At 49.0% G+C, this 27,225-nt stretch overlaps 1 protein-coding gene across 2 annotated transcripts in view; it reads right to left on the bottom strand.

The window, feature by feature from the left end:
- The window catches only part of SCARA5 (scavenger receptor class A member 5), a 95,874-nt gene extending 86,705 nt beyond the window's left edge, over window positions 1–9,169 (bottom strand). For both annotated transcript variants that reach the window (XM_012775395.3, XM_075997133.1), the window contains exons 1-2: window positions 8,764–9,169; window positions 4,031–4,148 (exon numbers count right to left, since the gene is read on the bottom strand). In XM_012775395.3, coding sequence (XP_012630849.1) covers window positions 4,031–4,148; window positions 8,764–8,814 — 169 coding nt within the window. In that variant the 5' untranslated portion in view covers window positions 8,815–9,169. The remainder of the gene's footprint in view (window positions 1–4,030; window positions 4,149–8,763) is intronic.
- Between the last annotated feature and the right edge of the window lie 18,056 nt (window positions 9,170–27,225).

Here is a 27,225-nt window from a genome sequence, read left to right on the forward strand (position 1 = left end):
CACTCTCACAGTGCTTTGCTCTCTGTGCTTGCTTAACAGGGACAAGTCCCTGAGTGGGCTGCAGCTCTGAACGGGTTAATAGCCCTACTCCTCCACCCCAGCCAGACTGTCCAACCTGTAGAGGGCGGTGACCTTCCTGAGGCCCCAGCCGGGGGCCCTCCCAGGAAATCCACGCCCATGCTTGGGCCAGTGAACTGGGGAGATTTGACAGATGAGAGGTAGATTGGGGGCTCCCCCAGGAGAATAATGTCATTTTATGGGGAAGGAGCACAGGAATGGGGAGCCCGGGCCTGAGTCAGCAAGTGCCGGGCAGCAGGGCCAGGAGCATGTGCAACTCATTACTCCCGCGTCCCCTGTGAGCCCGGGGATGACGCCATGAGAGGCGGGCGGCAGGCAGGACTGCAGCGTTCCTCTGACACTAACACCTCTCTCTGGCCCTCGGCAGAGCCAGAACCAGCCGGACCCACCCACTCCCAGCCCAGCCTCCTCCTTGGCCTCCTGGCGCCAGATGGGAGAGGCCAGCTGCATGGGGGAAACTAAGGCATGGAGGGGGGAGTGGGAAGGGGGAGATGGAAGAAGTGAGGGGCAGGCCCACGGCCCAGTGAGAGAGTGAGCGCCCCTCAGGGGCGGCTTGGCTAAAGAACCTTCCAGGCCCCATTTGGGATTGGCCCTTCCAAGCAGTCCCGGCCGCACAGGTGGATGCCAGCCAGGTGAGCAGGACGGTCCCTGCCCTTCTTCAGCCTTCCCATCAATGCTCCCAAGAGAATGCTGATGGCTAAGATGCGAGGAAGGAGGAAGGTTCCCAGAGGTGGCTTCGCCAAGGCGTGCAGAGCAGGGGAGCCCCAGGGGCGTCACAGAGCAGGGGCTGTGTTGGGGGAGCCTTGAAGGATGTGGGTTCCTCCCCTAGGAAGGAACCTGCATTGCAGGTAAGGAGGCTCAGAGTCAGGTCCCAGCTCTGCCACTAACTACTCGAGTGGCCTTGGCACATCATCAACAATCCCAAAGACGTCTGAGCACCGGCCACCCACAAAGTCCCAAGAGAATTCAAAGGAGAGCAAAACACCTTCCCAACCTCAGGGAGCTTCCCGTCTAGTCGGGGTGGACAAGCACACTGCGGGCAGCAGCTGCATCAGAGCAGAACAGCTCACCCCGAGCGAGCAGGACAGAGGTGCCGTTAAAGATTCAGACTGAGACTCGGCAGGGACACGCCTGGGGGAGAAATACATGGAGCCAGGTAGCAGGGGAGAGGGTGCTGCCTGGGAGAGAATATGGGGAGGGGTGGGGAGGGTGGGGACCTCCCCAGGACGGGACACAAAGGCACAGGAGCAGGGAGGCTCAGCAGACCCTATGCATTCACCTTACACCTGCTGCCTTGAAGGTCCCACCTGCATTCACGTTGGAGTCACACCTTGCAATCCCAGCTGTGCTTATGCAGCTCGGCCTCCCATCCCAACACCCCCATGGCGGCCTCCAGGAGGAAGTGCCTCGGCCCCTCCCCACCTCCCACCTCTGGCCCCACATTTGAGAGGACGTCCTCCCAGCCAGGTTCAGGGGGCTGGCTCACCCCTTCCTTCCACACCTTCCCGCCCAGCCCACCCCTTGCCCTCCCTCTGAAGAGAGGAGGATCCAAGCAGCAGCAAAATCCTTCAGAAACATAACCAAATCTGGCTTGGATTTCCCCAAGTCAAGCTCATTGTTTTCCTCTCGAATGGGAGGGAAAGGGGAAGAAATCAAATCAGAAACTGACAAGCTTTTAAGTTACTGGTTTCATCTCAACACTTAGCTCTCTGTCTGGGCTTCTCATGTCCTGGGAACGAGGAGTGGGGGAGACCGAGAGAATTCGGCCATCAGCTTTAGAAGGACCCCTCTGTTCGTTCACTCATTCATTCATTCATTCATTCATTCATTCATTCCACAGAGACCTAGTGGACACCGGCTGCATGCTGGGCTTAGGGGACATCAATGAACTAAACAGAGATGCCTGCCCTTGTCTGGCCAATATTCTTGCCATGGGTAACAGACAATGAACGATAAATGTAATGAATAAGAAGATTACAATGTGGTAGAAGGAAATAGGATGACAGAAGAAAGGAAAGAGAGGCGGGGAAAGGGGGAAGGGCGCACAGGGCGACAGGAGGGGCTCTGGGAGGGGAGGAGGGGAGGGCTCAGGTCGGCTGGAATGGGCTGCGCACCCCAGCCAGGAGAACCCGCTTCTGGGGCAGAGGCCCCGCGAGCAGCCGGCAGGTTCATGGTGAAGGTCAGCAGCCGTGGGGACCTGGCAGTGCAGAGGGAGAAGGCTCGGGCCTTCTAATTGAAGTGGGAGCCGCTGACTTAGGGTTTACCAGAACCACACCCCTCACGCCATGGCCAGGTCTGCTTTCACGCACAGAATTTCAGAACCAGACAGGACCTCAGAAAAACCCCACTGCGTCCCTGTGTGGGAGATGAAGGCACTGCGGCCCACAGAGACTGGGCCTCGGGGGACCCCACGTACAGGACACTCGCCAGCAGGGCTCTCAAAATGCCCTCTGGCAGGTCTCCCCACAGCTGGGGACCTGAAAAGCACAGCAACGGGGATTACTGTTATTTTTCAGTCCTTCTGATCCAAATGAGCTTTTGAAATCTGGGGTTCAGAAAAAGGGAGAGTAAGAGGAGGTAAGGGGAAGAGGGTAAGGTTGTCCCAGTGACAGCCACCATGGCCCCCTGGCCCCCGGGCTGGCCCTGGGGCCTCCCCAGTCACCCCGCTGTGCTGTGCCCCGTTCCTTCTGGCCAAACCAACCCGGCCCCTTTACTGACATGTGTGGATGTGGCCGGCAGCTTCCCCTTTGTGGACACACTGTTGGGGGGCTGCAGGGGGTGGCACCCCAGGGCCTTCCCTCTGCCCAAGGGGCAGAGCCCAACAGAAATGCTGCCCAGCTTGCCATCGCACTGCGGGAGATGCTTTCCCCGCCCCTTCTCTTCTCTGATCTCTTCTAGGCTCCGAGGCCTTTTCCAGGAAACTGTCTGCTTGACTTCAACATCCACACCTGTCCTAACCTACTTTAAATTTTGGGCCACCGTTCCCCCGCCAGCCCCTTCTGCTGGGATCATTAGCCCTTTGAGGGCACAGGCTGGGTTAGTCTCTCTTAGGAGCACGCAGGCCCCTAAACCACAGCCTGACATGCTGCGGGAGCCCCAGGGGTGGACGGTTCCCCAGGGTAGGCGAGCAGGAGCCCCGACCTCCTGCCCGCACGCGGCACGTCGCCGGAGGTCAGGCAGGCTGGGAGCGAGAGGGGAGCCACTGCCCTTGAGCCGGCCAAGCGGAGCACGACTGAGTACGGCGCTGGAGGGAAACACGAGGAAAGGCCTGTCTCTGCGTGGCCAGAAGTCCTCGTAAGACTCTTCTGCCAGCTGCACTCCATGCCTCTTCGAAGTGGGAACAAAGCTCTCCTCTCCAACATGCGCTGCAGTGGGGGTGTATTCGCTCACGTGCAAGCATTTATTAGGCACCTAAGGAGTGCCAAGCCCTGCACGGAGTGCAGGCTGCCAAATCAAGCTGCCGAAACAGGGCTTGGGCTCCTCTGGGGGAAGCCGCATCAGTTGGATCTCCACTCTCAGCAAAGAACCAGCCCCCCCGGCATGCTGCGCCTCCTGCTCACCGGCCGCAGAACCCACCCAGTGTGAGACCTTGGAGAGGGGCGTTTGCCCCTCCCCTCACCTGGGCTGATTGGTTCAGATACCCTCGCCTGACCCCAGCCTCACTCTCTCAGGACAGAGGGGCTGCCCTCGCAGTCAGCAGACTTGGCATGGGAACCTCTGTCTGACTGGCGGGTGTGTGTTCCTTACTGTTTTTCTCAGCCTCAACACTTTACCCATCTGTAAAATGGGTACTCGTCTTGCTGATGGAACAGGTTTGCTGAGATGAGGGAATGAGGAATCCCATGGAAAAGCCCTTTTGAGGAATGAAGTTCAACATATGCAGAACTGGACAGGGAGGTCACTCGCCCCCTGGCCAGATCTCGCACCCCAAGACTGAGCCAGAAGCACTCACCGTCCTCACACAGGTTCAGCTTGGACAGACTCCTCCCGTCAAAGGGCTCCTCGAGGATGGAGCCGGTGTCGCGGTCGCTGACGGTGTGTAGGTACATGGCTTTGTTCTCCATCACGTCCTGCAGGAGAGATGGTGAGGGGAGGAGAGGAAGGACAGGGGCAGGAGACAGAGACAGAGAATCAACTACTGGTGGACGAATGGGTAGAACAAGATGCCCACCCCGTGACCCTGAGCATGAACTCTGGGACCGTCTCCTCACCAACAGGATCCAATGCCACCCTCCAGGTCCCTGGAACCCCGAGCCCCCACCCCAACTCCCTCAATGCTTTGGAAGACCAGGGCTCTTTGGACCTTTCTGATTGAGGGACCCTTCCTTTGAGCCACCCTTGGTGGGGCTGGGGCCACGGTGGGCCATGCCAGGTGGGGCCTGCAGGAGGCGACCCTGCTGACCCAGAGGTTGACCGGGGAGACGTTTAGGAGCCCTCTGGGGTTCTGTTCTGTGTTGGAAAGGAAGGAGACTAGACGTGTTGAGAGGGGTGCAGACACCAGCCAACACAGCAGAGAAGACCAGAACTGCTCCCCAAACCAGCTGGGCTGGTGTGGTCAGAAGGGGCTTGGCTCCATGGGACCCCAGCAGGAAGTTATCTGGCCCGGTGGCGCCAGGAGCAGGCAGCCTCTGTGGGGACCCCCTCCAGCCATAGACCAGGAGGGCTCGTGTCCAGATGGTCCCTGAGGCTGGCTCACTGGGTCTTTGGCTCTGTCTACCCACAGTGTTCCAGAAACTACCCATTGATTGACTTGGGAAAACCTGTGCTCCTTGAAGCAAAACAGCCCATTTACACAACAGTGTGAACAACACAGTCCCATTCTGTAACACGCACTTGTGTGACGTGTGTGCACGTGTAAATGGGTGGGAAGCTAGGAGATGTTCCGGGTGGCTGCTGACACAGTGTGGAGATTTTCTATTGCTTTTTTGCTTGCGGATTTTCTGGGTTTTCTGTGATGCATTTGCATTCTTTGTGTAATGAGAAAAGTCCATTTTTCCAGCAAACTTACTAAGTATTTACACAAAATACTTGATTTTGCTTTTCTCACATTCACGCTCAGTGACTTTATAAATTACTCTTGCTTTCCTCTCCGTTCCAGCACTTCTGATGCTCTTAACTATCTCGACATCTAACCCCAAACATCTGCTTTTTAACAATGAATCTCTGGGAGGCAAAGCTGTTAGGAGGATGGGTCCCAGGCCCAGCACGGAGCAAAGCCGGGGAGGACGGGGTGCCTGGCAGGTGGCAGTGGGGGAATGATGCAGTTGATTGGAAAGCTCAGTCAATCGGGTCCTCTCCAGAGGCAGGGTGGGGACAGAGGCGTCCTCACTGTTTCATAAATAGGGACAACGGAGGGGGAGGCTGGCCGGGATGCTCTGCCAGGAGGAGCAAAACGTGATTTTCATGCCTTGAACTTGGCCTCCAGAGACCTCTGACGTGAGGGGCTGAAAAGAGGCCGGCTGACTGGCTCCTGTCAATGTCCTTGCAACACCACAGGAGGGTGGGGACTTCTGCTCTTATCTCTTCTCCACATGCCCCACACGTGGGTGCGTGCACACCCACACGCCCACACACGTGTGCACACACACAGAGCCATGGTGTTCCCAGTCCCTGCGAGCCTTTCTTCTAGCCCATGGAGGGTTGGAAGAGGGGCGGGTCCCCTGCTGCAGCGGGATCCCTCCTCCCCGCCCCAGACACCGTCCGCCCCAGCTTCGCTGCGCCACGTGGTGTCCAGTGTGCTGGTCTCCCTGTCCCAGCCTCCACCCAAGTCCTCCACCAGTGGGGGCCTCTAGGCGGGGCCCCTGGCAGCTCCATCACTGCTGAGCTGCAGGCGACCCTCCCTTGTTTTACGAGCTCTGAGTGCGGGACCCTCCCTCTGCCCTCGCTCCTGGGGGGCCAAGAAGCAGAAGCCAGTGTCTCCTTGCCTTCGATGACCCTCTCTCCGCCAGTGTCTCCTCTGCCTGCGATGACCCTCTCTCCGCCAGTGTCTCCTCTGCCTGCGATGACCCTCTCTCCGCCAGTGTCTCCTCTGCCTGCGATGACCCTCTCTCCGCCAGTGTCTCCTCTGCCTGCGATGACCCTCTCTCCGCCAGTGTCTCCTCTGCCTGCGATGACCCTCTCTCCGCCAGTGTCTCCTCTGCCTGCGATGACCCTCTCTCCGCCAGTGTCTCCTCTGCCTGCGATGACCCTCTCTCCGCCAGTGTCTCCTCTGCCTGCGATGACCCTCTCTCCGCCAGTGTCTCCTCTGCCTGCGATGACCCTCTCTCCGCCAGTGTCTCCTCTGCCTGCGATGACCCTCTCTCCGCCAGTGTCTCCTCTGCCTGCGATGACCCTCTCTCCGCCAGTGTCTCCTCTGCCTGCGATGACCCTCTCTCCGCCAGTGTCTCCTCTGCCTGCGATGACCCTCTCTCCGCCAGTGTCTCCTCTGCCTGCGATGACCCTCTCTCCGCCAGTGTCTCCTCTGCCTGCGATGACCCTCTCTCCGCCAGTGTCTCCTCTGCCTGCGATGACCCTCTCTCCGCCAGTGTCTCCTTGCCTGCGATGACCCTCTCTCTGCCAAGGCAACAGCCACTGCTGTCCAGAGGTCACGCAGAGCCGGACAGGCGCTGCCGCTATGGAGGGGAGGTGTGGGGCCCCATGGCCACTTCCACCATCCCCCTCCTCTGGTCAGCTCCTGGCCAGAGCTAGCTCGTGTCCGGGGGGTGGGCGGCCCTCCGCCCCTCAGCTGCTGGAGCAGGAGCCCCGGGGGACTGCTGGGGGGAGGGGCCGGGGCCGAGTGGGGGCCAGATAATGGGATGGGTTTGGAAATGCGCAGCCAACTCTGCTAATGTTTGTTACTTGGAAATGAAACCTAAGCACATTCTGTCTGCCCAGGTTTTATTTGGGGTTATTTTTCTTTCTTGGGAGTGGGGGACAGGCATTTGGACGCTCAGATCACAGGTCTTACTGCCTTGGGACCATGTTTGTGCTCTCGGGAAAGAAACAACTAACGATGAGAGTGGGGACGACAGTGCACCCTCCTGGCGCGTGTGCCCGCCCCACAGGGCACAGGCCAGTTGCCACCCGGGATCTCCCTGTGAGCTCCTCCCAGGAGCACAGTGAGAGTGGCAGGCAGGTGGCATTCCCGTTCCATCACCCCCATTTAAAAGTTGAACCAACCAAGGCCAGAGAGGCAAGAACAACAGGTATCAGTGCAGGAAGAGGCACCAGGCAGGGGCTTCCCACACGGAGCCCTGGCCCAGCCCCACGGCTGCTCTTTCTGGAAGGCACATGCCAGCCCCTTTCGGGGGCCACCTTCAGGGTGAAGAGGGTCACACCTCAGAGAGCCAGCCAATGACCCCACCAGGTGGGGACCCTGGGACTGAGGAGAGGCTCTGCGAGCTTGAAGGGAGGGAGCAGGGCAGGCGACACACAAGCAGGGCGTGGAAGCCACAGTTACCTGTGGCAGAAATCCAAGGACGTGGACCTCTGTGCTTCAAGTCAAAGAGGGAGGCCTCCCTCTAAGCCAGGAGGGGACGCTCTACTGACCTCCTGGAGTGTCATGATTCCCTTCCAGGCAATTGCACCCAAGGCACCAAGGATCTACTTCCACATTCTGTATTTTAGAGCTAAAAAAGCCATCTGTGCACCCCTCCCTGGGCTCTGTGCAGACAAGTGGGGAGCACAGAGGCCCAGGTCTCCCATCCTGCTCTTCTCTTTATTTCTCAGGGAACTCGGCCCAGTCAGCTGACCGCGTTCAGCCTCAGGTGCATCACCTTTAAGATGGGAGGGTCCACAGCTGCCAGCCACTCAGCATCACTGTGACCCTCACATGCGAAAATGCATGAAGAAAGGCTTTACAAACCAGGTCACAAGGTGGGCTGGTGGCAGAGTCCAATGAGAACCAACACCCTCCACCACCCCAGCATCTTCTGACCCTGCTGAGCATGCAGACAGGGGGTGTCTGGGCTCCTGGGGCCTCCCTCCTTCCTAGCCAGTCCCAGGACCAAAGCTGTCTGGGGTCCCTTGCAGAAGACAGTGGTGAATGCAGCCCGGGGCTGAAACTGGACCCTGCCTCTCCAAGTCCCTCTCTGGGCATCCGAAGGCCTCAGTGAGTCTCTCCAGCTGAGGGCGTGGCATGAGCCTATTGCTGCTCCCAAGACAGCATCTCTGGGTTCCAGCAGTCACTGTGAACGTGGCCCCCTCCAGAGAGATAATCACTGAGTAGGTTTCACACGCTTTCCTCCTCTAACTGTACTTAGCTAACCTAAATCATAACCCAAAGCTGGAGAGGTGCAGATGCTTTATACGTCACCTCTCCCTTCCCATGTCCCCCTACTGGGCACGCACACACACATGCACACACACACACACGTGGACAGACATTGTCACCTGTACTATCTGCTCCCTGAATTGGCTCTGGAACTCTGACAGGAGCCAAGCAGAGTTGCCACCAAGGCCATAGCTTCCCTCTGGTGCCCCAGTTGCAGGCTCACCCCCTTCAGCCCCGGCAGCTGGATGAGGGCCCAGCTGATGTCCGCAGGCTCAGACAGCCGGGACCTCCCCACCTGGAGCAGGCACCTCCACCATACATCCTGAAGACCCCCAAAGTTGGTTCTCTGCTCCATCCAGCACATCCCAGTGTCCTCCGGCTGCCTTTGGGACACCATGCCCAGGAGATAGGATAAAGTTAGCACCAAGACTCACCTGAGTGTCCCTGGCTGGGGCTGCAGAGCCTGTCCTCTCAGTTCCCAGCATCAGCCATGGTGGCTGGAGAGCTGGCTGCCACCACACTGAGTCCCAGGCAGCCCCTCCGAGCTTGTCCCCACAGCCAGCCAAATCCAGACGGAGTCATAGAACGAGGCTGCAGGGCATCCAGGGACTGGACTCCCGGCAGGATGGAGAGGGTCACTTCTGCAGGAGGCAAGACTCAACCTGTGGCACACGGGGGGTCTGTGCCTCGGAGACTCTGAGTGGGAGTCTGCACCTGGAGTCCCTGTCCCGGTGCCCGCCTCGGGCAGCAATCCGGAGATGTCCTGAGGAGGCACCGCAGCGCCACTGGGTACTGGCTGAGATATGGACTGCCGCCGCTCCCGCCGCCGTCTTTATAAGCTAAAGTTCTTGGAGCAGTTGCGGAGCCTCCGTGGTGGGGTCTGGAACACGGCCCCCCTCTGGTGGCCAATCTCAGCATTGCAGCCCATGCGGGATGAGCCGCGCAGTCAGCCTTGACGCCCCACAGACGCCCCACGCCTGGTCTAAGGCCCGGCTCAACATTCTTTCTGGAACGCTTCTGGGAGAATGGCAGCTAGACCCTGGCTTACGAGGCACTCAAGAAAACCAGTCTTGTAAATTTATTTATAGGACAGAATTGGCATGGCTCAATTCATTCAGCAAACTTGACACAGAATCACTTTGTGTGGTCTCCTAGAGTCACATCCACCCGCCAGATGACAGATTGGCCACGCTGGGGACATTCAGAAGAAGGCTCCTGGGGTCTCCACACAACTGAGCAACAAAGCCAGTGTTTATGACGCATTAACGCTGCACGCAGGCCAGGGGATACAGGGTCGCAAGCCAGCGTGGGAGGTGGACTCAGGCACAAATAACTGTAAACCTGAGCACGATCGCTGATGTTTGAAAAAGGAGCTCTAACCAAATAAATGTTCAGGGCGCGGCTAGTTCAGATTGGGGTGATGGCAGAGGAAGGAGATTCCCCAAAATGGTTCGCGCCACCGCGGCACAGTTTACAAGGGCCGGCACTCTGGAGGTGACGTGCATAAGTATGTTTCTGTTTGTTGGGAAAGATTCGGCCTCCAGGTTTCAGGGCCAGCCTTCGTCCATGAGAAGTGTCCGCCAAGGCTCAGCTCTCCTCGCAGTGCGGCTGCCGACCCCAGCTGAGTCAGAAATGTCTTAGTCATCTCCAGGACGGCCCTCCTGACTGTCCCTGGGTGGCAGCTCCACTGTGACGCTCCATTTTACAGGGAGAAAAAAAACAGTAATTATACGATTATAGTAATAATAAGGGGAGGGGAGGGGAGGAAGATAAGGAGGAGAAGAAACACTTTGTAGTATATACGCCGCGTGCTAGGCAACTCCAGGTGCTTCCCGCACAGTCACTCGTTTAACCCATGCAACAGCCCCTGGGGGTTGGTGCTGCTACTGTGCCCATTTGCAGACACAGAGAGATGTAGTGACTTGTCCGGAGTCACACGGCCTGTAAGTGGCAGAGCTAGGATTCAACCCCAGGCAATTTGACTCTAGGGTCTATGCCCTTAGCCACTGCCTCTCACGAAAAAAAGAACGTTTTGGTCACCCATCAATTCACCAACATTCCCAGGAATGCAATCTTAAAAATAGCCAGAAATGTGCTCAGACCGCGATGTCCAGAGACCTTCATTGCAGAGACGCGCATATTAACAGGAAATACGGTGCCGTGGTCTAACTGTGTCCCCCTAAATTCATGTGTTGGAAACTGAAATCCCCCATGCAACCGTGTTGGGAGGTGTGACCTTTGGGGAGGTGTGACCTTTGGGGAGGTGTTTGGATCCTGAGTCTCTACCCTCGTGGATGCATCAGTGCCGTAGAGAGGGCTGGCGGGCTGGGTTCACTCTTCTGCCATGTGGGGACTCACATGCGACCTCTCTTCCTTCCTCGTTCTCCTTCCACCTCCTGCCAAGAGAAGCACACTGAGTAGTATTCTGTTACATGCATATCACAATCCGTGTACCCATTCTCCTGTTGATGGGGATTTGGGGTGTTTCCAATCTTTGTCTATATATATTTTTTTTGAGGGGGGGGAAAGAGTCTCACTTTGTTGCCCAGACTAGAGTGAGTGCCGGGGCATCAGCCTAGCTCACAGCAACCTCAAACTCCTGGGCTCAAGCGATCCTCCTGCCTCAGCCTCCTGAGTAGCTGGGACTATAGGCATGTGCAACCATGCCCGGCTAATTTTTTCTATGTATTTTTAGTGGGCCAATTAATTTCTTTCTATTTATATTAGAGACGGGGTCTCGCTCTTGTTCAAGCTGGTTTCGAACTCCTGACCTTGAGCAATCCACCCACCTCAGTTTCCCAGAGTGCTAGGATTACAGGCGTGAGCCACCGCGCCCGGCCTTTGTCTATATTGAATAAAACTGCCAGAATAGGCCAAGGGACATTAGATAATGAAGTTTAGGAATGTCCTGGAGAGCTAGATTTTTAGTGAGTGGGTCAGAGTCCTTCGGGCAGATCTTAGCTCAGATGACACCTTCCCGCCACCTAAAATCAGAATCGTCCGAAAAGCAGTTTACTTCCATTCAATCACAGATGACAGTCGTAGTGGGCATTTCTTTCCCCAGAAGGTATTATGAAAATGTGGTTGCATTGATGAAGGAGGGCAACTTCTTCATCAACTCCTGAAGCAGCTCCATCTATGAAAATAAAGGCAATGAAATCCAAGTACTTAAAATGGAAGGACCGAGCTTTTGAATAACAGAGAACTCTCTGCAGTGACCACGTCCGTTCTGCTGTTCATGCAGGTGACGGAAACAGAGGAGGCACAGCAAAGCACATCAGACACACTCAAGTGCTTCCGGCTACCTTTGAATTATGTCCCTTGAGTGTCCCAAGGACTCTCTCGGGCCGTGGGTGGGGAGGGCAGCTATCATCCTCCTTGTTTCCACGTGGAGAAACTGAGCAAGGCTGAACCTGTGGCCTCGTAGACACAACATCCACAACCAGCCTTTCCCACCAGGGCATCCACCTACGTGAGGGTTCCTTCCATACACTCAGTCATTCATTCAACAAACATCTGCTGTGTACCTTCTTGCAGCTTCGTATTAGTCTGTACCCTTGTGCAATGCTTTAGAAATGTTTTTACAAACACGAATTAGACCCAGCCCCATCCTTCAGGATCTCAGCCGAGGGGGAAAGAAGGCATGAGAGTGGGGGTTTGCAGTCCCACACCCGTCAAGGGCTCCCCTGCTGCTTCTGCCAGATGTATCTCAAAGCTGCATTCTCAGGCCTGACTTTGTTTTCTCTTTCCCCTCCAACAGGAATCTTTCTTTAAAAAGATATATACTAAAAAGTTTAACATACCTAAAGAAAAATGGACGTATCGTAATTGTACAATGTCTACATTTTTTTACAAACTGAATAGACAGACTTGTGAAACCAGCATCTGGAGCAAGAGTAGAACATTCTATGCACCTCAGAAGCCCCCCCCTTCTGTCCCCTTCTGGTCACCAAGTCTCCTCCCCAGGGTAATCACTATCACCAGGGATTATTTTGCCTGTTCTTGAACTTCATATAAATATATTTAAAAATTTTTTTACATATTTATTCACTATGATTTGCTATTTCTTGTTTAAACTTTTTAATTGTGGTAAAATACACATAGCATAAAATTTACCATCTTAACCTTTTATTTTTAGAGACATGACATGGTCTTACTCTGTCACCCAGGCTGGAGTGTAGTGGCACAACCATAGCTCACTGTAACCTCGAATTTCTATTTTCAAGTGATCCTTCTGCTTCAGTGTCCCGAGTAGCTGGGACCACATGTGCACACCACCACACTCAGCTTTAAAAAAATTTTTTTTTTTTTTTTTTTTTTTTTAGAGAAAGGGTCTTATTGTGTTGCTCAGGCTGGCCTCAAACTCCTGGTCCCAAGCAAGCCTCCTACCTCAGCCTCCCAAAGTGCTGGGATTATAGGTATGAGCCACCATGCCCAGCCCCTTAACCATTTTTAAATGTACACTTTAGTAGTGTTAAGTATGTTCACATTGATGTGCAACCAATCTCCAGAATTCTCTTCATCTTGCAAAACTGAAGCTCTGTACTCATTAAACAACTCTCCACACCCACCACCTCCCAGCCACTGGCAACCACCACTCAACTCTCTGTCTCTCTGAATTTGACTACTCCAGGGACCTTGCTACTTCTTCATCTGTGGCCTGCTTTACAAAAATACATTCTTTAAAATTTTTACCTTTAGTATTTCATTATTACCTTTACTATTTCATTTTAGTTTTTAATCTGATTCACATGAAATATAAATATTTCAGAAACAATTTTTGTCTGTTGGTCACAAACCAGTGTTTATCTTTTCTTGTTGTTCAGCTTTGTACAAACAGCTTGGTGAAAAGTATATAATCTTTCAAAACTCAGAATTTGGGATTTGTTATTTTTTGAAAGTAGCTTGTTTAATTATACAGTGAATTTCATCAACTTAGGTCTTATTCAGGAGACAGCTGGGTAAAAAGTCATTATTATACAGACCAAATGATATAAGAATTTAACATTTGTAGTTTGTAAAATTTGTGTTCAATCAATAAGTGTTTCCTGATTTATCTTATTGGTTATTTTGGAGCAGCATCCATCTGATCTTAACTGAAATCCAGCAACCACCCCGAGCTACCAGCCCCCACCCCCTGCCAGCAGTAGCTAAATCTTCGGGGGGTGGGGAGACAGATCTGAGGAAATGGGCCTCCAAATCAGAAAGCAGCCCAACTAGTTAAATTTTTATTAATATTTGGATTTCCTCCTCTATAACTTTTTGTATTCCCCCTCAAAACATATGTACACTTTATTAATTAGAAAAAATGCAATAACCTCTATGTATAAAGGAAGATTCAGAGACTATTTATTCTCAATGCACTGACAGCCCCGTGGGGAAGGCAGGCAGGCATGTAAGTGACAAATGCCACTGTAACAAAATGCTAAATTAGGGACAAAGCCCCAGACTTATAGTGTCAAGTCCTGGACTTTAATCTGACCATTCCTAGCTGCAGAGCCTTGGGCAAATCATTAAAGTTCTTGGTCTCAGTGTTCTCATGGGACATAAAGATAATAACCTCAAATTACAGGGCAGTTGTGAGGACCAGATGGGACAAGACAGTGATGGAAAGCCCACTAATCTCATGAGATGTTCCTAGGAGTCCCTTGAAAAAGGGATCTCTGGTGAAAGCAAAAGGCATTCCTTTATTGCAGGACTTATCAGAGCCTCTAAGATGCTATTGAGCATGGTGACGCTCCAAGACAGGGACATAGCATTAAGGCTTCTCCACTCTCACTTGAACACAGAGAACAGGGCTTGTTCCACAGGGCACACTGGTGGAGATTCTGAGCTAAGGTAGTGAACATGACTTGATTGTAATTGAAAACAATTTTAGGGCTGGGCATGGTGGCTCACGCCTGTAATCCTAGTACTCTGGGAGGCCGAGCCAGGCGGATTGCTCAAGGTCAGGAATTCGAAACCAACCTGAGCAAGAGCGAGACTCCGTCTCTACTATAAATAGAAATTAATTGGCCAACTAATATATATAGAAAAACTTAGCTGGGCATGGTGGTGCATGCCTGTAGTCCCAGCTACTCGGGAGGCTGAGGCAGGAGGATCGCTTGAGCCCAGGAGTTTGAGGTTGCTGTGAGCTAGGCTGATGCCACAGCGCTCGCTCTAGTCTGGGCAACAAAGTGAGACTCTGTCTCAAAAAAAAAAAAATTGTAGGAAAATGTAAGCCTTATTACTCTGAGTGCTGAATAGTAAAAGATGCCTCCTACTATTAGAATGTGAGGGGGAGCAATCTGTTCTGAGAGGACAGGAAGACCATCCTACCTGTCCTGTTCCTGAGGGAGGGACCATGTCCCATGTGTCACTGTCTCCCGTCCTGCTGCACAGCTGTGTGAATAGAGTGGCCCAAATGCCTTGCTCAAGGCCAGTGCTGCCCACTGTCCTGTTCTCTTCCACTGTGACCCCCACACTGCTGCTCTCGTCACCCAGGCCAGTCTGCCCACCTGCTGAGCCTTTGTCCACTCCTGCCCTCCAACACCACCATGAAGGTTGAGTTCTCACCCTTCAAGACCAGCTTGGGCCCTGACTCTCTTCTGGAGCCTTCCCTGCTAACCAGGCCCTGCTGCCTAGACAGATATTGTGCTCAGGGGCCGACCACATGATCAGGGCCCCAACAAAGTGCTTCAGGTTGCCCTGAACTCACTGAGAGCCAGATGCATATGTTATACTCTTGTGTGTCCCTTTCAAAAGCTAGCCTAGTGACAGGCCCAAAGCAGGTGACAATCCCACACTTACTAGCTGGTTACATGGACAGCAGACCCCAGAGACGCTCTGTGGAGCGGAGCCTGGATTCCAAGCCACGAAGCCCGATCCTGACTCCCATCTCCACCCTCCAAACTCCGTGGAGGCGGACAAGTGACAAAACCTCTTAGAGTCTGAGTTTCCTTGTCTGTAAAACCGAGTTACTACTTCCTGGCCTTCCCATCTCAAGGGTGATTATGGGAGGAGGCGCTTTGAAAACTCTTAACACGCGTCGCGAATGTCGGCCATTGTCGTTATTTTTCAGAGCTGACAGCCCTGACAAATGGAGTATTAATCGCTACGTGGCTCTCCCGCCACTGTCCAGCTGCCGACAGCTGGCGCTGAGTCCGAGACAGTGGGAGCAAGACTCTCTGCCCGGTGGAGCTCCCTGCTCCACCGTGGAATCCACCCAACCATCTGCTTCGTCTCGATGAGCTCGGCTCGTTTTAATTTATTTCCCAGAAGGTGTGGGAATGATGGATTGCATGAGACAGCCCAGGTTTTCTGACGCGGGTCCAAGGCTGTAGACAGTCAAGCAGATAACCCTCCTCCCTGCCGTGCTCACAGGCCAGAGACCCCAGAGCAAGGCTTACCGGGAGCTCCTTATATCGTCACACTCAACAACCCAGGGTGCCCTTTGAGAGGATCTGTCTCAGAGCCGAGATGATGCATTAATAAGATGTTTGAATGAGGTGATGAATTTGAATTAGATGATGAAATAATTTTAATGGGAGCAATTTGTAATTGGTAGCCAAACATGTTCACTCAAGTGAATCATAAGAAACTTCTCAAAACAGGGTGAGACTTTGGGCCAAAACTCTTAAGAAGAGATTTAGTGGGATAAGTGTAAAACGGACACCAATGTTGGGAAAATGCACTTTCCCACACATAGGATATGGGATATGGGGATTCTCTGGAGCGCATAAGAAAAAATATCACATTTTGGATGACTTTGAGGTTGATGTAAGTCAGCAAGGGTTGAGGAAGACAGCTACAGGTTGAGTAGTATTCCTTACTCCAAATGATTTTGACCAGAGACATGTTCTGGATCTCTGATGGTTTCAGATCCTGGTTCAGGATCCCTTATTCGAAAATCCAAAATCCAAAATGCTCCAGTGAGCATTTCCTATGAGTGCCATGTTGGTGCTCAAAAAGTTTTGGATCTTGGAGCATTTGGGATTTTGGATTTTCAGATTAGGATATTCAACTTGTATTTCAAAACTTAGGCTGCATGAATAAAAGGATGATGAGCATAAAGATGGAGATTACAGAGCCCTTGAACTCTGCATTGATGGGAACGTATGTTCAGCTCTAGGTGCTTCTGATTGAAAGATTTAGCCACCACTTAGAGGGAGCCCACCAGGGTGACCAGGGTGGAGAAGGGTCCAGAAACCAACAGGAAAGGGCAGCATTCAGCCCAGAGAAGAAACTACACAGGGGCGCCTGATCTGTGTTTCAGATATAAGAAGGGCTGTCACGGGGAGAGGAGGAGGCGTTAGGTCTTCTCTGAACCATCCTAGGGGGAGCGGCAGAATTCCACTTCACATATGGAAGCTGTCACTCACCACTGAGCTGTCTGGACTTGGGTACCCCGGCTGGCAGCTGACTGGACATTCTCCACCACTAACGTTATTTCACCAGAGCCTACGTCATCTGCACTATACTCGATTCACCGCAGAGACGTTTTCTACATTGGGTGACTGGCTGGACCCAGTGACCTCTGAGATCTCTCCCAAGTCCAAGAGGGCCTTTACAAGAAAACTTCCTCCACCTTGATACAGAGTAACTTACAACTGACTTTGCTGCTTAGCTTGCTTTGGTTGGGGGAAGGAAAGAACATTCCATGCATGCTTTCAATAGTAAGAACTAAAACCAGGAAATATTATATTCAGTAAGTATACTAAAATAATACTAATAAAGATATTTTAGCTGCATATTATGCCAGAAAGAGGGAAAAAAGATGTAGAAAAATTGAGAAAGAATGATGGAGATAAAAGGAAGGAAAATAAGGCAAATAAATGGAAAAATGGTGAGAGAGGGAGAGAGGACAGAGGAAATGCAGGAGGAGAGAGAGGAATCCAGAATATAAAGGGATATAATTTCTTTCCTTTGTTTCTTTCTCTTTCTCTCTCTCTCTCCCCCCTCTCTTTCTTTCTCTTCTTTCTTGAAACATGACCCATCTCAAGGCTAGTGTAGAGGTTTTATTTTTCCAATTTAGATTTTATATTTACCAAAGATATGTATAAACAGATTTTTAATAATTTTTTAAAATAATAGTTCTATGAGGCTTACTATGAAAGCAACAGCCCCCTAACCTCTCAAACCCACACCCTGTTTCCCATGGGCACCCACTTCAACTGTTGCTTTTTCTATTAATCTCCACATTTCTAAATAATACATTTATACTGCTAATTCTTTTTTCCCCAGTTTTTTGCATTATCTATTCCAACCGTAGAGAAAAGAGTTAGCTCTCTCTTGTTCCATCTCCCACCCATAAACATGCCTTCCCCCAACCTACTAGGACAGTTATGTCACAATTTTGTTTAGGTGATTTTTCAGTTTACTTTATTATGCTTATGTAAATACTATTCACCACCAAGCTATGTGGAATATTTTCTTCTATGTTATTTTCCTGCCATTTCCATCAATCTCTTCTCAATAAAGTCAAACACATCAGCTATTCTATGAATTTTATCTTTCTGTAGATATTGCCCCAAACTTTCTGATTTGCTTCATACTGGACCAATTACTCTCTATACCTAGTTCAGGGCTATTGTCCAGAGATTTGCCTTCCCCTTAATCCTGGACCTTCTGTTCGATTCTGCCTTGGGTTGGAGGTTCTGCTTTCTTAATATTCTGCCTTTCTCTTTCCTAATTTATTTCTTTTTCTTGAGGGAACACATCGATGATGGAATACATCTAGAGAGACCTTGCATGTCTGAAAATATCTTTATTTTTATCCTCACCCTTGAGTGATAGTTTGTATGGGTATAAAATTCCAGGTTGAGATATTTTTTCCCCTCCAAATTTGGGAGTATGGGCTCTGGATTCGTTAATTTGCATTTGAAAAGTAAGCTTGGCTTGAGAAAAAGTTATTTACCATCTCTAGGAATTGGTTAGCCCCGTGAGCAGCAGTCCCTCCAGGGTCAGCAAGGTCCTAGATGTCAAAGCATCAGAACACATAAACTAACAGACATGGTTAATACAGAAATACAATGTACTTCTCCTTTGGGCTAAGGTCTATTCAAAGTGAGTCTGTGGGTAGTCTCAGAGAAGTCCTGCTTCAGTGTTCATGACGCTGCAGGTCTGATCTCTCTCTCTCACCCAAAAGAAGAGAAGAAAATGTAAGAAAATCTGTCCACTATTTTCACAGAGCACTCCAGTGACCCGTCTCTGCTCACAAGCACTGGGGGCTGCCCTGGGGAGACAGGGGACCTTCAGCATACAGGGAATGGCCAACCTTGCAGTATCGAATCTCTGTGTCTCTCAGTATATTTGATATACTGGAAAGTGTGAGCATGCATGTATACTTCTCAGGGAGATCCATTCCTACTTCAGTAGTTTTCCCAATTCCCACTGCAACTTATTATGCATGGAAAACTCAACATGAAGCTCAAGACGGTGGGTTAGAATCAAGTCCTGCTGGGAGTGAGTGTCTGTTCCCTAAGAACCACTGACATAAGCAAAAAAGGGCCACTGGCAAGGGAGAGGGAGCATTCTGTGCTGTAGGTCATATTCCCCCTCTCTGGGGCGGGTGTGTTTGGCCACCTTCCAGCAAGTGCTGGCTCTCTGCCACACACATGCCAACACGCCCAGGAGAGCAGACTGCGTGCACCAGGATTTTAGCACGTGTAAGGAACAGGCTCACGAATCTCGTCTCTCTGGAAACTTTTCCAGTCCCTTGAATGAGTCCAGGGCAGCTGCTGAGGTCTCAGACAACCAGATCTCAGCTGGAGGCAGGGGCTGAGCCAGGAAAACTGCTCCTAAGCAATAATAGCCCTTCAACTCCAGTGTCCCCACGTCCCCATAAGACACCGATGAAGCCGGCGTAGCAGCAGGCTCCATGTGCATGGAAGCATCATTGACTGTCCGGTTGGCCCCTTTCCTAGGTGGCTGTCCACTGCCACAACAGAGGGGGGTGAGCACCCCTCCAGCCTCATCTCCCTCCACAGCCCTCCACACAGCCTGCGATCCCAGCAGGCACATACGTCCTGGAACAGCCAGAGATTCTTCCAGACGGATTCTGCAGTCCCTTCCAACTCATGTTCTCTGACCGTGGAGTGTTGATTGACAGACTCCTCCTTTGGAAACCATTCTCCCTGGGGGCAAGGCCTGTTTCTCCGTTTCCTTCCTTGAGGGGTCTTCTCCCTACCACATCTCCTGAAGTTGGGCACAGAGTCCGTTCCACCGCATGGCTGTCCTGCAGGCTGGCAGCAGTATCTCAGAAGACCACAGGCCTGTTGCCAAAGATGGAAGCCCAGGTGCTGACGTGCCAAGTGCACACCCTTGGCCTCTCTGCGCCCCGGAGGCTTCCCGGCCCCGTTAGCACTAACACTCCTGTATTCAGTCCTGCACACTCGAGCCTGCAGTCTCATGTTATTAATACTAGAATAGCTTGGCACACGCTCAAAGACTGCGCAGGGGCTCCCAAGCTTCCCCCTCCAGGCGCCAAGCCTTCTTTATGCCTAATCCTTTCTGATGAAGAGGGGAGAGGGCTTCTCAGGGAGTCAGGGGACCTGTCATCAGCAGGATGTTGGAGGAACACCGAATTCCTCAAGTATACGGCAGTTTTCCTAAGAATTGCCATTTATTCTTCATGGAAAGGAACTTTTGCAGGAACTCAAGAGAGAAAGGAACGAACACAGAACGGCTTGCCTGGTGACCCAGGGATGCTCCATCGCACAAATCCAGGGGGTGCCACTCACAGCACATTCCCTGGGAGTTGCTGCTGCTAGGCTTGTGTGGTGCTGCTACCTGCTCTTGCCTTCCTATTTCTTCACCCAGTCCTGTTGTCATTCGGGACACAATGCTCTACGTCTTTGGCAGATTTCAAGTTAGTCTCTTAGAATGTGAGAGCCATCAGGGGCCATTGAGTTTAGTGACGTCTTTTCCTTCCCTTTGTAGATGAGGAGGCTGTGGCCCAAAGAGGTCATTTGTCCAAGCATCCTAGGCAGAGGCGGGACCCTGGAACTGGGGCTCTTGACTTCCTCTTCCGCTTTGCTGCCCCCTAAGTGCTAGCCAGCAAAATCAGCGATCTGGGGGACTCCTGGAAACGCAGCATGTCCTGCTCCAGCCTCAGACCTGCTGTCAAAAATGTAACCATACATTCTCAATAGGCCTACACACTCTGGTGATTATAGGAGAAATATTGTGTTTTTCAGGATGCTGGATCATAGGGTCTCCAAAGCATAGAGCCTATGGGGTTTTAGGACTTGAATTTGTCTTACCATAAAGCAGTGATTTAAAAAAATAATTGATGTCTGAGTTCTACTGTCAGAGATTCTTATCAGATTGGTGTGCAGAGTAGGACCCACTTGGGCATGGGATTTCAAAAAGCTTTCCAGGTGATTCAAAAGCACAAGCAAAGCTGAAATCTGTGCCCTAAGATATACCCAAATAGAGTAAGTAAATGTCATTATCAAAATGATGAAAGTTGAAGTTTCAGTAAGATGTAAAGAAATACATGGCTAAATACCAATTGTCATCAATCACTGCTTTCTAATGTTGGCTCCACCCAATCTGGGTGTGAGTAGGAATTTTTAACTTACCTTGAACTCTTTGTAAGACACTGGTAGTTTCAGATTTTCAAAAATTATACCAGATTTTTACCACCCTCTTTCTTTGACCACATGTTTTGATTTCCCTGAGGGAGAGAAAGAAAGAGGAAGAAAGATAGAGGGAGAGAGAAAAAGGAAGAGAGATAAAAAGAGGGGTGGGAGGGAGAAAGACGCTGAGAGGAGGGAGAGAGAAATGGAGTGGGGAGAGAAAGGAAGAGAGGGAAGGAGGGGGAAAGAAAGAAAGGGAGAGAGAGAGAGAGAGAGGGAGGGAGGAGGAAGAGAGAGAGACCAGTTGCCTGGGTCTGTGAGTGTTGGGCAGCAATCATCAGCTTCACCCCTACCAGCTAAACAGGGTCTTGCCTTCTAACTAGAGGCAAAATCTGCCTTTTTGTCCACAGTGATGCCATAAGAAAAAGATCACCGTCACATAACTTGTCCCCTTTGCAGCAGCAAGAACCCACATTTCTTCCAGAGGGAAAAATTGATGATGAAAGAACTTTTATAGAGACTAGGCAGCAAGATTTTAAAATAGAGGGACTTAAAGTAGTTTTAACCATAGAGGCTATCTAGAACACAGTTTTATCAGGATTTCATGGATCATTATCAATTTTCTTTCTTTCCCTAACCAGATTAAACTGTGCATTTGAGAGAAGGGGGTGGGTACATTGGTTTATGACATGGCATTTAGACAGAAGAAAATAAACAGGCACAAATTCCCCTGGTTCTGGGTAATTCAAATTCAATTGGAATGGGAAGAAGTGGAAAAGAAATAAAAGAAGAACCAGAGGTCAGTTGAAAATACTGACTGCGCATTGTGTAAAACTTTGAGAGAACATGAAAGTAAGGGGTCCCTTTTCAATTGTCTCATCGACATGGAAATGCTCGTGTCGTGGTATTTTAATAACACCTCCGTTAACCGACATTGTCAGGCTGCACAAACAACGCATGCTATTCTGACATTTGGCACGGAAATTTTATTATTACGATTTGGATGATGTGCATTCTAAAATGGTCGTTTCCCTGCTTTCTTAGGTGGAGCTTATTGGCTATAATTTAACTGAACGAGCCAGAGTTACCATTTATAACTATGCAATGGAACTGTGGCAGGAGGAAAGCAGCATCCTGATGGAGAAACCCGGGATCAGAAAGTGTTAACTCCAAAACAGAGGGGATCGTTCTTTTGGCGGGTATCAGACCAATAGACACAGTCAAGTTGGTTATAGCAAGGGGTGTTTATTACTTGGCACAAGTAAGAGCACACTAGGAAGAGTTCCCAAAGCAGTCTGTTCCAGAACAAGAAAGTTGGGGCTGGTTTTATAAGCATACGGTAATGAGGCATGATCTGATTGGATCTTACAATGAGGCCATGCAAGGAGGCATGATCTGATTGGGTCCTGCCATGGCAGAATGCCAGGGCTGGATGTGATTGGATCTGGAACCTGCCACAAGGTGTCCACCTTTCAATTCAGTCCCTACTCCTTGGTCCAAGCACTTAGGTTCCGCCCATAGTTGCAAGCTTGGTTCATCCAGGCATGCTGTTACATGACCTTCAAAGTGGAGGTTTATGGCAACTAAAGAACTCACAACTTTGTTACATAAAAGTTGAGCCATAGTGGTCGCATGCAGTTACAAAAGAAGCTACTCGAAGCACTGCCTGGTGGAAATGCATAATACAGAGCCCATCTCAGTTCAAGAAGTGGCGTTAGTGATAGCAGCTGTAGCAAGATGGAGGAGAGGCTCCTTAGCACAATCTTGCCGAGAAACAGAGCCCAAGAGTAAGCTTTCCTCACATGGGACAAGACAGTGTTGTGTCCTAAATAATAATAATTGTTGCCTTGGAGATAATGTGCTTGCTCATAGCTAATCTGCACAGCCACAGTTGTTGCTGGTGGAGAGGTTGAAGTCATGGAATTAGGATCCATTCAAATCTCCCACGTTGGAGTTGACAAACCTGTGCAGAGAAGGTTAACTTTTGACCAAAGCCTGAGCTCTGGAATTTTCCACTGGCAGGTGGGAAAGGATGGGGTTCCCAAAGGAGAGGGTGTGGGCTTCCTGAGTGTGGGAGCCGCAGAGGAACTGTTGGGAGCAGGAAGGGTGTGAAGAGGAGACAGAGAGGGCACGAGAGCAAGAGCCTCAGAAGGTCTCAGGCCTGGAGGTTCCTCTCCTTAGCTGCAAAGGCCAAGGTTCTTGTCATCCTGCTGCTGCCCTCTGAGATAGCCACGTGGCCCTCTTGAGACAGGGAGGTATGAGATGGAGTTAAGGGTCAACCCCTTTGTTTTTAGAATAATATTAACCTCCTGAGCCAGCAGCCCTTATTCCTGAGCCTCTTATTTCCTATTCCTGAATCTTCTTGATTCTACCCTTAACATTTAAGGCTTTTCTTCTTTTATTGCATCTTCTGAACTTCTGTGCTAGATCTATATCAGTATCAGCCTGAAGAAGCTCAGGACTCTGCCCCAGCTTCTTCCCCATTTGTTCCACTCTGCCAATGCAGGTGCCTTCCTGACAGCTCCTTGTTGCATTCTTTAGGCAGGTGACAAACAGCCCCACTGCCAGTGACTAACTTTCTAAGCCATGGCTAGAGTTAACTCCTTGGCTTCTGATACCAACGAGGTAATTTTATTTGGGAAAAAGTAAGATTTGGAGGAGAGAGATATAAATCCAATGAGATGCTAGTCCACAGCCTTCACGTGGCCCATGGGTTATTTAGATGTGTGTCTCCAGATATTTGGAGACTTTCCAGATTTGTTATTGGTTTTTAATTTAATTCCATTGTGGTCAGAGAACACACTCTGTATGATTTCCATATTTTTAAATTCATTGAGACTTATTTTATGGCTCAGGATATGGTCTATTTTGGCAAATGTTCCAAGTCCACTAGAAATGAATGTGTACTCTGATGTTTACTATAATATACTATAAATCTCAATTATGTAAAGCTGGTTGATATGTTGTTCAAATCTTTTATATACTTACTGAGTCTCTCGGCTTTTTTTTTATCAACTGTCAAGAGAGGGGGTGTTGAAGTTTCCAACTATAATTGTGGATTTGGCTACTTCTCCTTTGAGTTTTATTAGTTTTTGCTTCACGTATTTTGAAACTTTGTTATTAGGTGTAGAACCAGAATTATTATGTCCTCTTGATGAATTAACCACTTTATCACTAAGCAATGACCCTCTTTATCACTGGTAATATTTCTTGCTCTGAAATTTACTTTATCTGATATTAATATGGAAATTTTGTCTTTAATTAGTATTTGCAAATATCTATCTTCCATGCATTTACTTTTAACCTATTTGTGTCTTTGTATTTCAAGTGGGTTTCTTGTAGACAATACATACTGGGGGCTTGCTTTTTAAAATAAAAAAATCTAACCTGATAATCTCTGCCTTTTAATTAGTGCTTTAGACCATTTACAGTTAATGTGACTATATGATTGGGTTTAAATCTATCTGGCTATCTGTTTTCTATTTGTGCTTTCTGTCATTTATTCCTTTTCTTTTCCTGACTTTCTTGGATTATGTGATCATTTTTAATATTATGTTTTCTCTCCTTAAGTGGCTTACTAGTTATATTTAACTTATTTTTCTAGTGGTTCCTCTAGGGCAGGCATCCTCAAACTATGGCCTGTGGGCCATATGCAGATGTTATTGCTTATTTTTTTTTTTTTTACTTCAAAATAAGATATGTGTAGTGTGCATAGGAATTTGTTCATAGTTTTTTTTAAACTATAGTCCAGCCCTCCAACGGTCTGAGGGACAGTGAACTGGCCCCCTGTTTAAAAAGTTTGAGGACCCCTGCTCTAGGGTTTATAGTATATATCTTTAACTTATCACACTATACCTTCAAGTAATATTATATAACTGGATATATAGTACAAAAACCTTACAACGACATACTTCCATTTCTCCCCTCCTGGCCTTTGTGCTTTTGTCATACATTTAACTTCTACATGTTATAAACCCCACAATGCAATGTTATTGTTCTTGTTTTAAACAATCTTTTAAATATTTTAAGAGATTTAAGAAAAATAAGAAAAAGTCTTTTATATTTACTTACATATTTGCTGTTTCCAGTGCTCTTTATTTTATGTAGATCTAAATTTTCATCTAGTATTATTATCTTCTGCCAGAAGAACTTCCTTTAGCAATTTCTTGCAGTACTAGTCTTCTGACTATGAAGTTTGCCAGATTTTGTTTGTCTGAAAAAGTCACTTCACTTTTGAAAAATGTTTTTTTGTTTTATTTTGTTTTTTTGTTGGGTATAGAATTCCAGGTTAATCTTTTTTCTTTTTCTTTCAATTCTTTAAAGATGTCACTCCACTGTATGTATTTATTTATTTGAGACAGGGCCTTGTTCTGTTGCCCAGGCTGGAGTGCAGTGGCACAACCATAGCTCACTACAGCCTTGAACTCCTGGACTCAAGCAATCCTCTCACCTCAGCCTCCCAAGTAGCTGGGACTACAGGTGCATGCCACAACCCCCCCACACACACACACACACACAAAACTTGTAGATATGGTATCTCTGTCTCACTATGTTGACCAGGCTGGCCCTGAACTCCAGGCCTCAATGATCCTCTTGCCTCAGCCTCCCAAAGTGCTGGAATTGGATTGCATTGTTTCTAATGTAAAGTCTTCTGTCATTCTTATCTTTATTCCTTTGTATATAGTATCCACTACCCCCCTCATTCCGCCTCACTCACACACACACACAGCTAGTTTTAAGATTTTCTCTTCATCACTGGTTTTTAGCAATTTGATTATAACATGTCTTGGCATTATTTTCCTTGTTTTTCTTGTGCTTGGGATTCATTGAGCATCTTGGATCTCTGGGTTTATAATGGTTTTTTTTGTTTGTTTGTTTTTTTATCAAGTTTGGAAAATTCTCAGACATTATTCTTTTAAATATCTTTCTATATCCCCATCTCTTTCCCATTCTTCTTTGGTTCCAATAACACATTTTAGGCTGCTTGGTGATGTCCTGTAGATTATTGATGCTGTCTTTTTCCTGTGTTTCATTTTGAATATGTTCTATTGTTCTGTTTTCAGTTTCACTTGTCTTTTCTTATAAAGCATCTACTCTGCTGTTAATCCCATGTTGATATTGAGATTTTTAAAATCTCTAGAAGGTCTATTTTAGTCTTTTTAATTTCTTCCATTTCTCTTCTCATTGTGCTTATGCTTTATTCTATCTTCTTGAGCATATGGAGTTTATTATAGCAATTTTAATAACCTTGTCTACTAATTCTATCACCAGTGTAATTTCTGGGTCTGTTTCTATTGATTCTTCTGCTCGTTATGGGTCACATTTTCCTACTTCTTCGCATGCTTGGTAATTTTTGTTTTGATTCCATACACTGTCAATTTTCTATTGTTGGGTGCTGGAATTTTTATTCCTTTAAATGTTTTCATGTTTTGTTCTGGGATGCAGTTAGTTGAAAACAGTATGATACTCCTGAGGCTTGTTTTTAAACTTTGCTGCATGGATGCACAATAGCCTTTTGTCTAGGGACTATTTTGGCCCCACTAGTAAGGCAATACTCTTTTGAACAGTCTCCTTGATGCCCCACATGTGTAAGAAGGTCTTTCCACTCTGACAGCTCTAGCTTGAAGTGAGCTTTGGGGATTTTTCTGCCTCCTTCTCCTCTCTCCAATGGTTCTTTCCTTCTCCTTGGTAGTTTTCTCACATACCAAAGACTCAAGGGAAACCAGCTTTGCAGCTCTGGTTCTCTCTGTTCAGCTCTCTTCTCCATGGTACTCTGCCCTGTTTATTCTTCACCTTGGCCGCCTCAAACTCTAGATTCTGTCTCCTCAATTTGGGGAGATCATCCAGCTCTTTTCAGTCCTCCCTCCCTGTGCTGTGGCCTGGAAACTCTGTCCAGGTGGTAAGATGAGGCAATTGTAGGGCTCACCTTACCTCCTTTCTTTCAGAGATCATTGTCCTGCACTATTTTCCCATATCTAAAAACTGTTGTTTCATACATTTTGTTTGTTTTGTTGTTGTTGCTGTTTAAGGCCAGAGGGTAAATATGGTCCTGTTACTTCATTGTGGCTGGAAGTGGATGTCCTATACATCCCTCACTGGAAATATGAAAAGTGAACTAAGCAAACTGCAATAGAACTCTATGTATTTAGAAATTTAAAATGAAAAGGAACCACTGAGACCTACCTACGTTGCTGAATTTTTTTAAATTTCACTTAGGCAAAAGATACAACAACAAAAAGAGAGGGATTTAAAACCCTAGAATTTCAAAGTAAAAAAATGTTTTTAATCATCCAGTTCATCTCTTTCCTTTTGTATATGAGGAAATGAAATCTTAGC

Source organism: Microcebus murinus, chromosome 24 (genome assembly GCF_040939455.1).
Source record: "Microcebus murinus isolate Inina chromosome 24, M.murinus_Inina_mat1.0, whole genome shotgun sequence".
NCBI classification, from domain to species: domain Eukaryota; kingdom Metazoa; phylum Chordata; class Mammalia; order Primates; family Cheirogaleidae; genus Microcebus; species Microcebus murinus.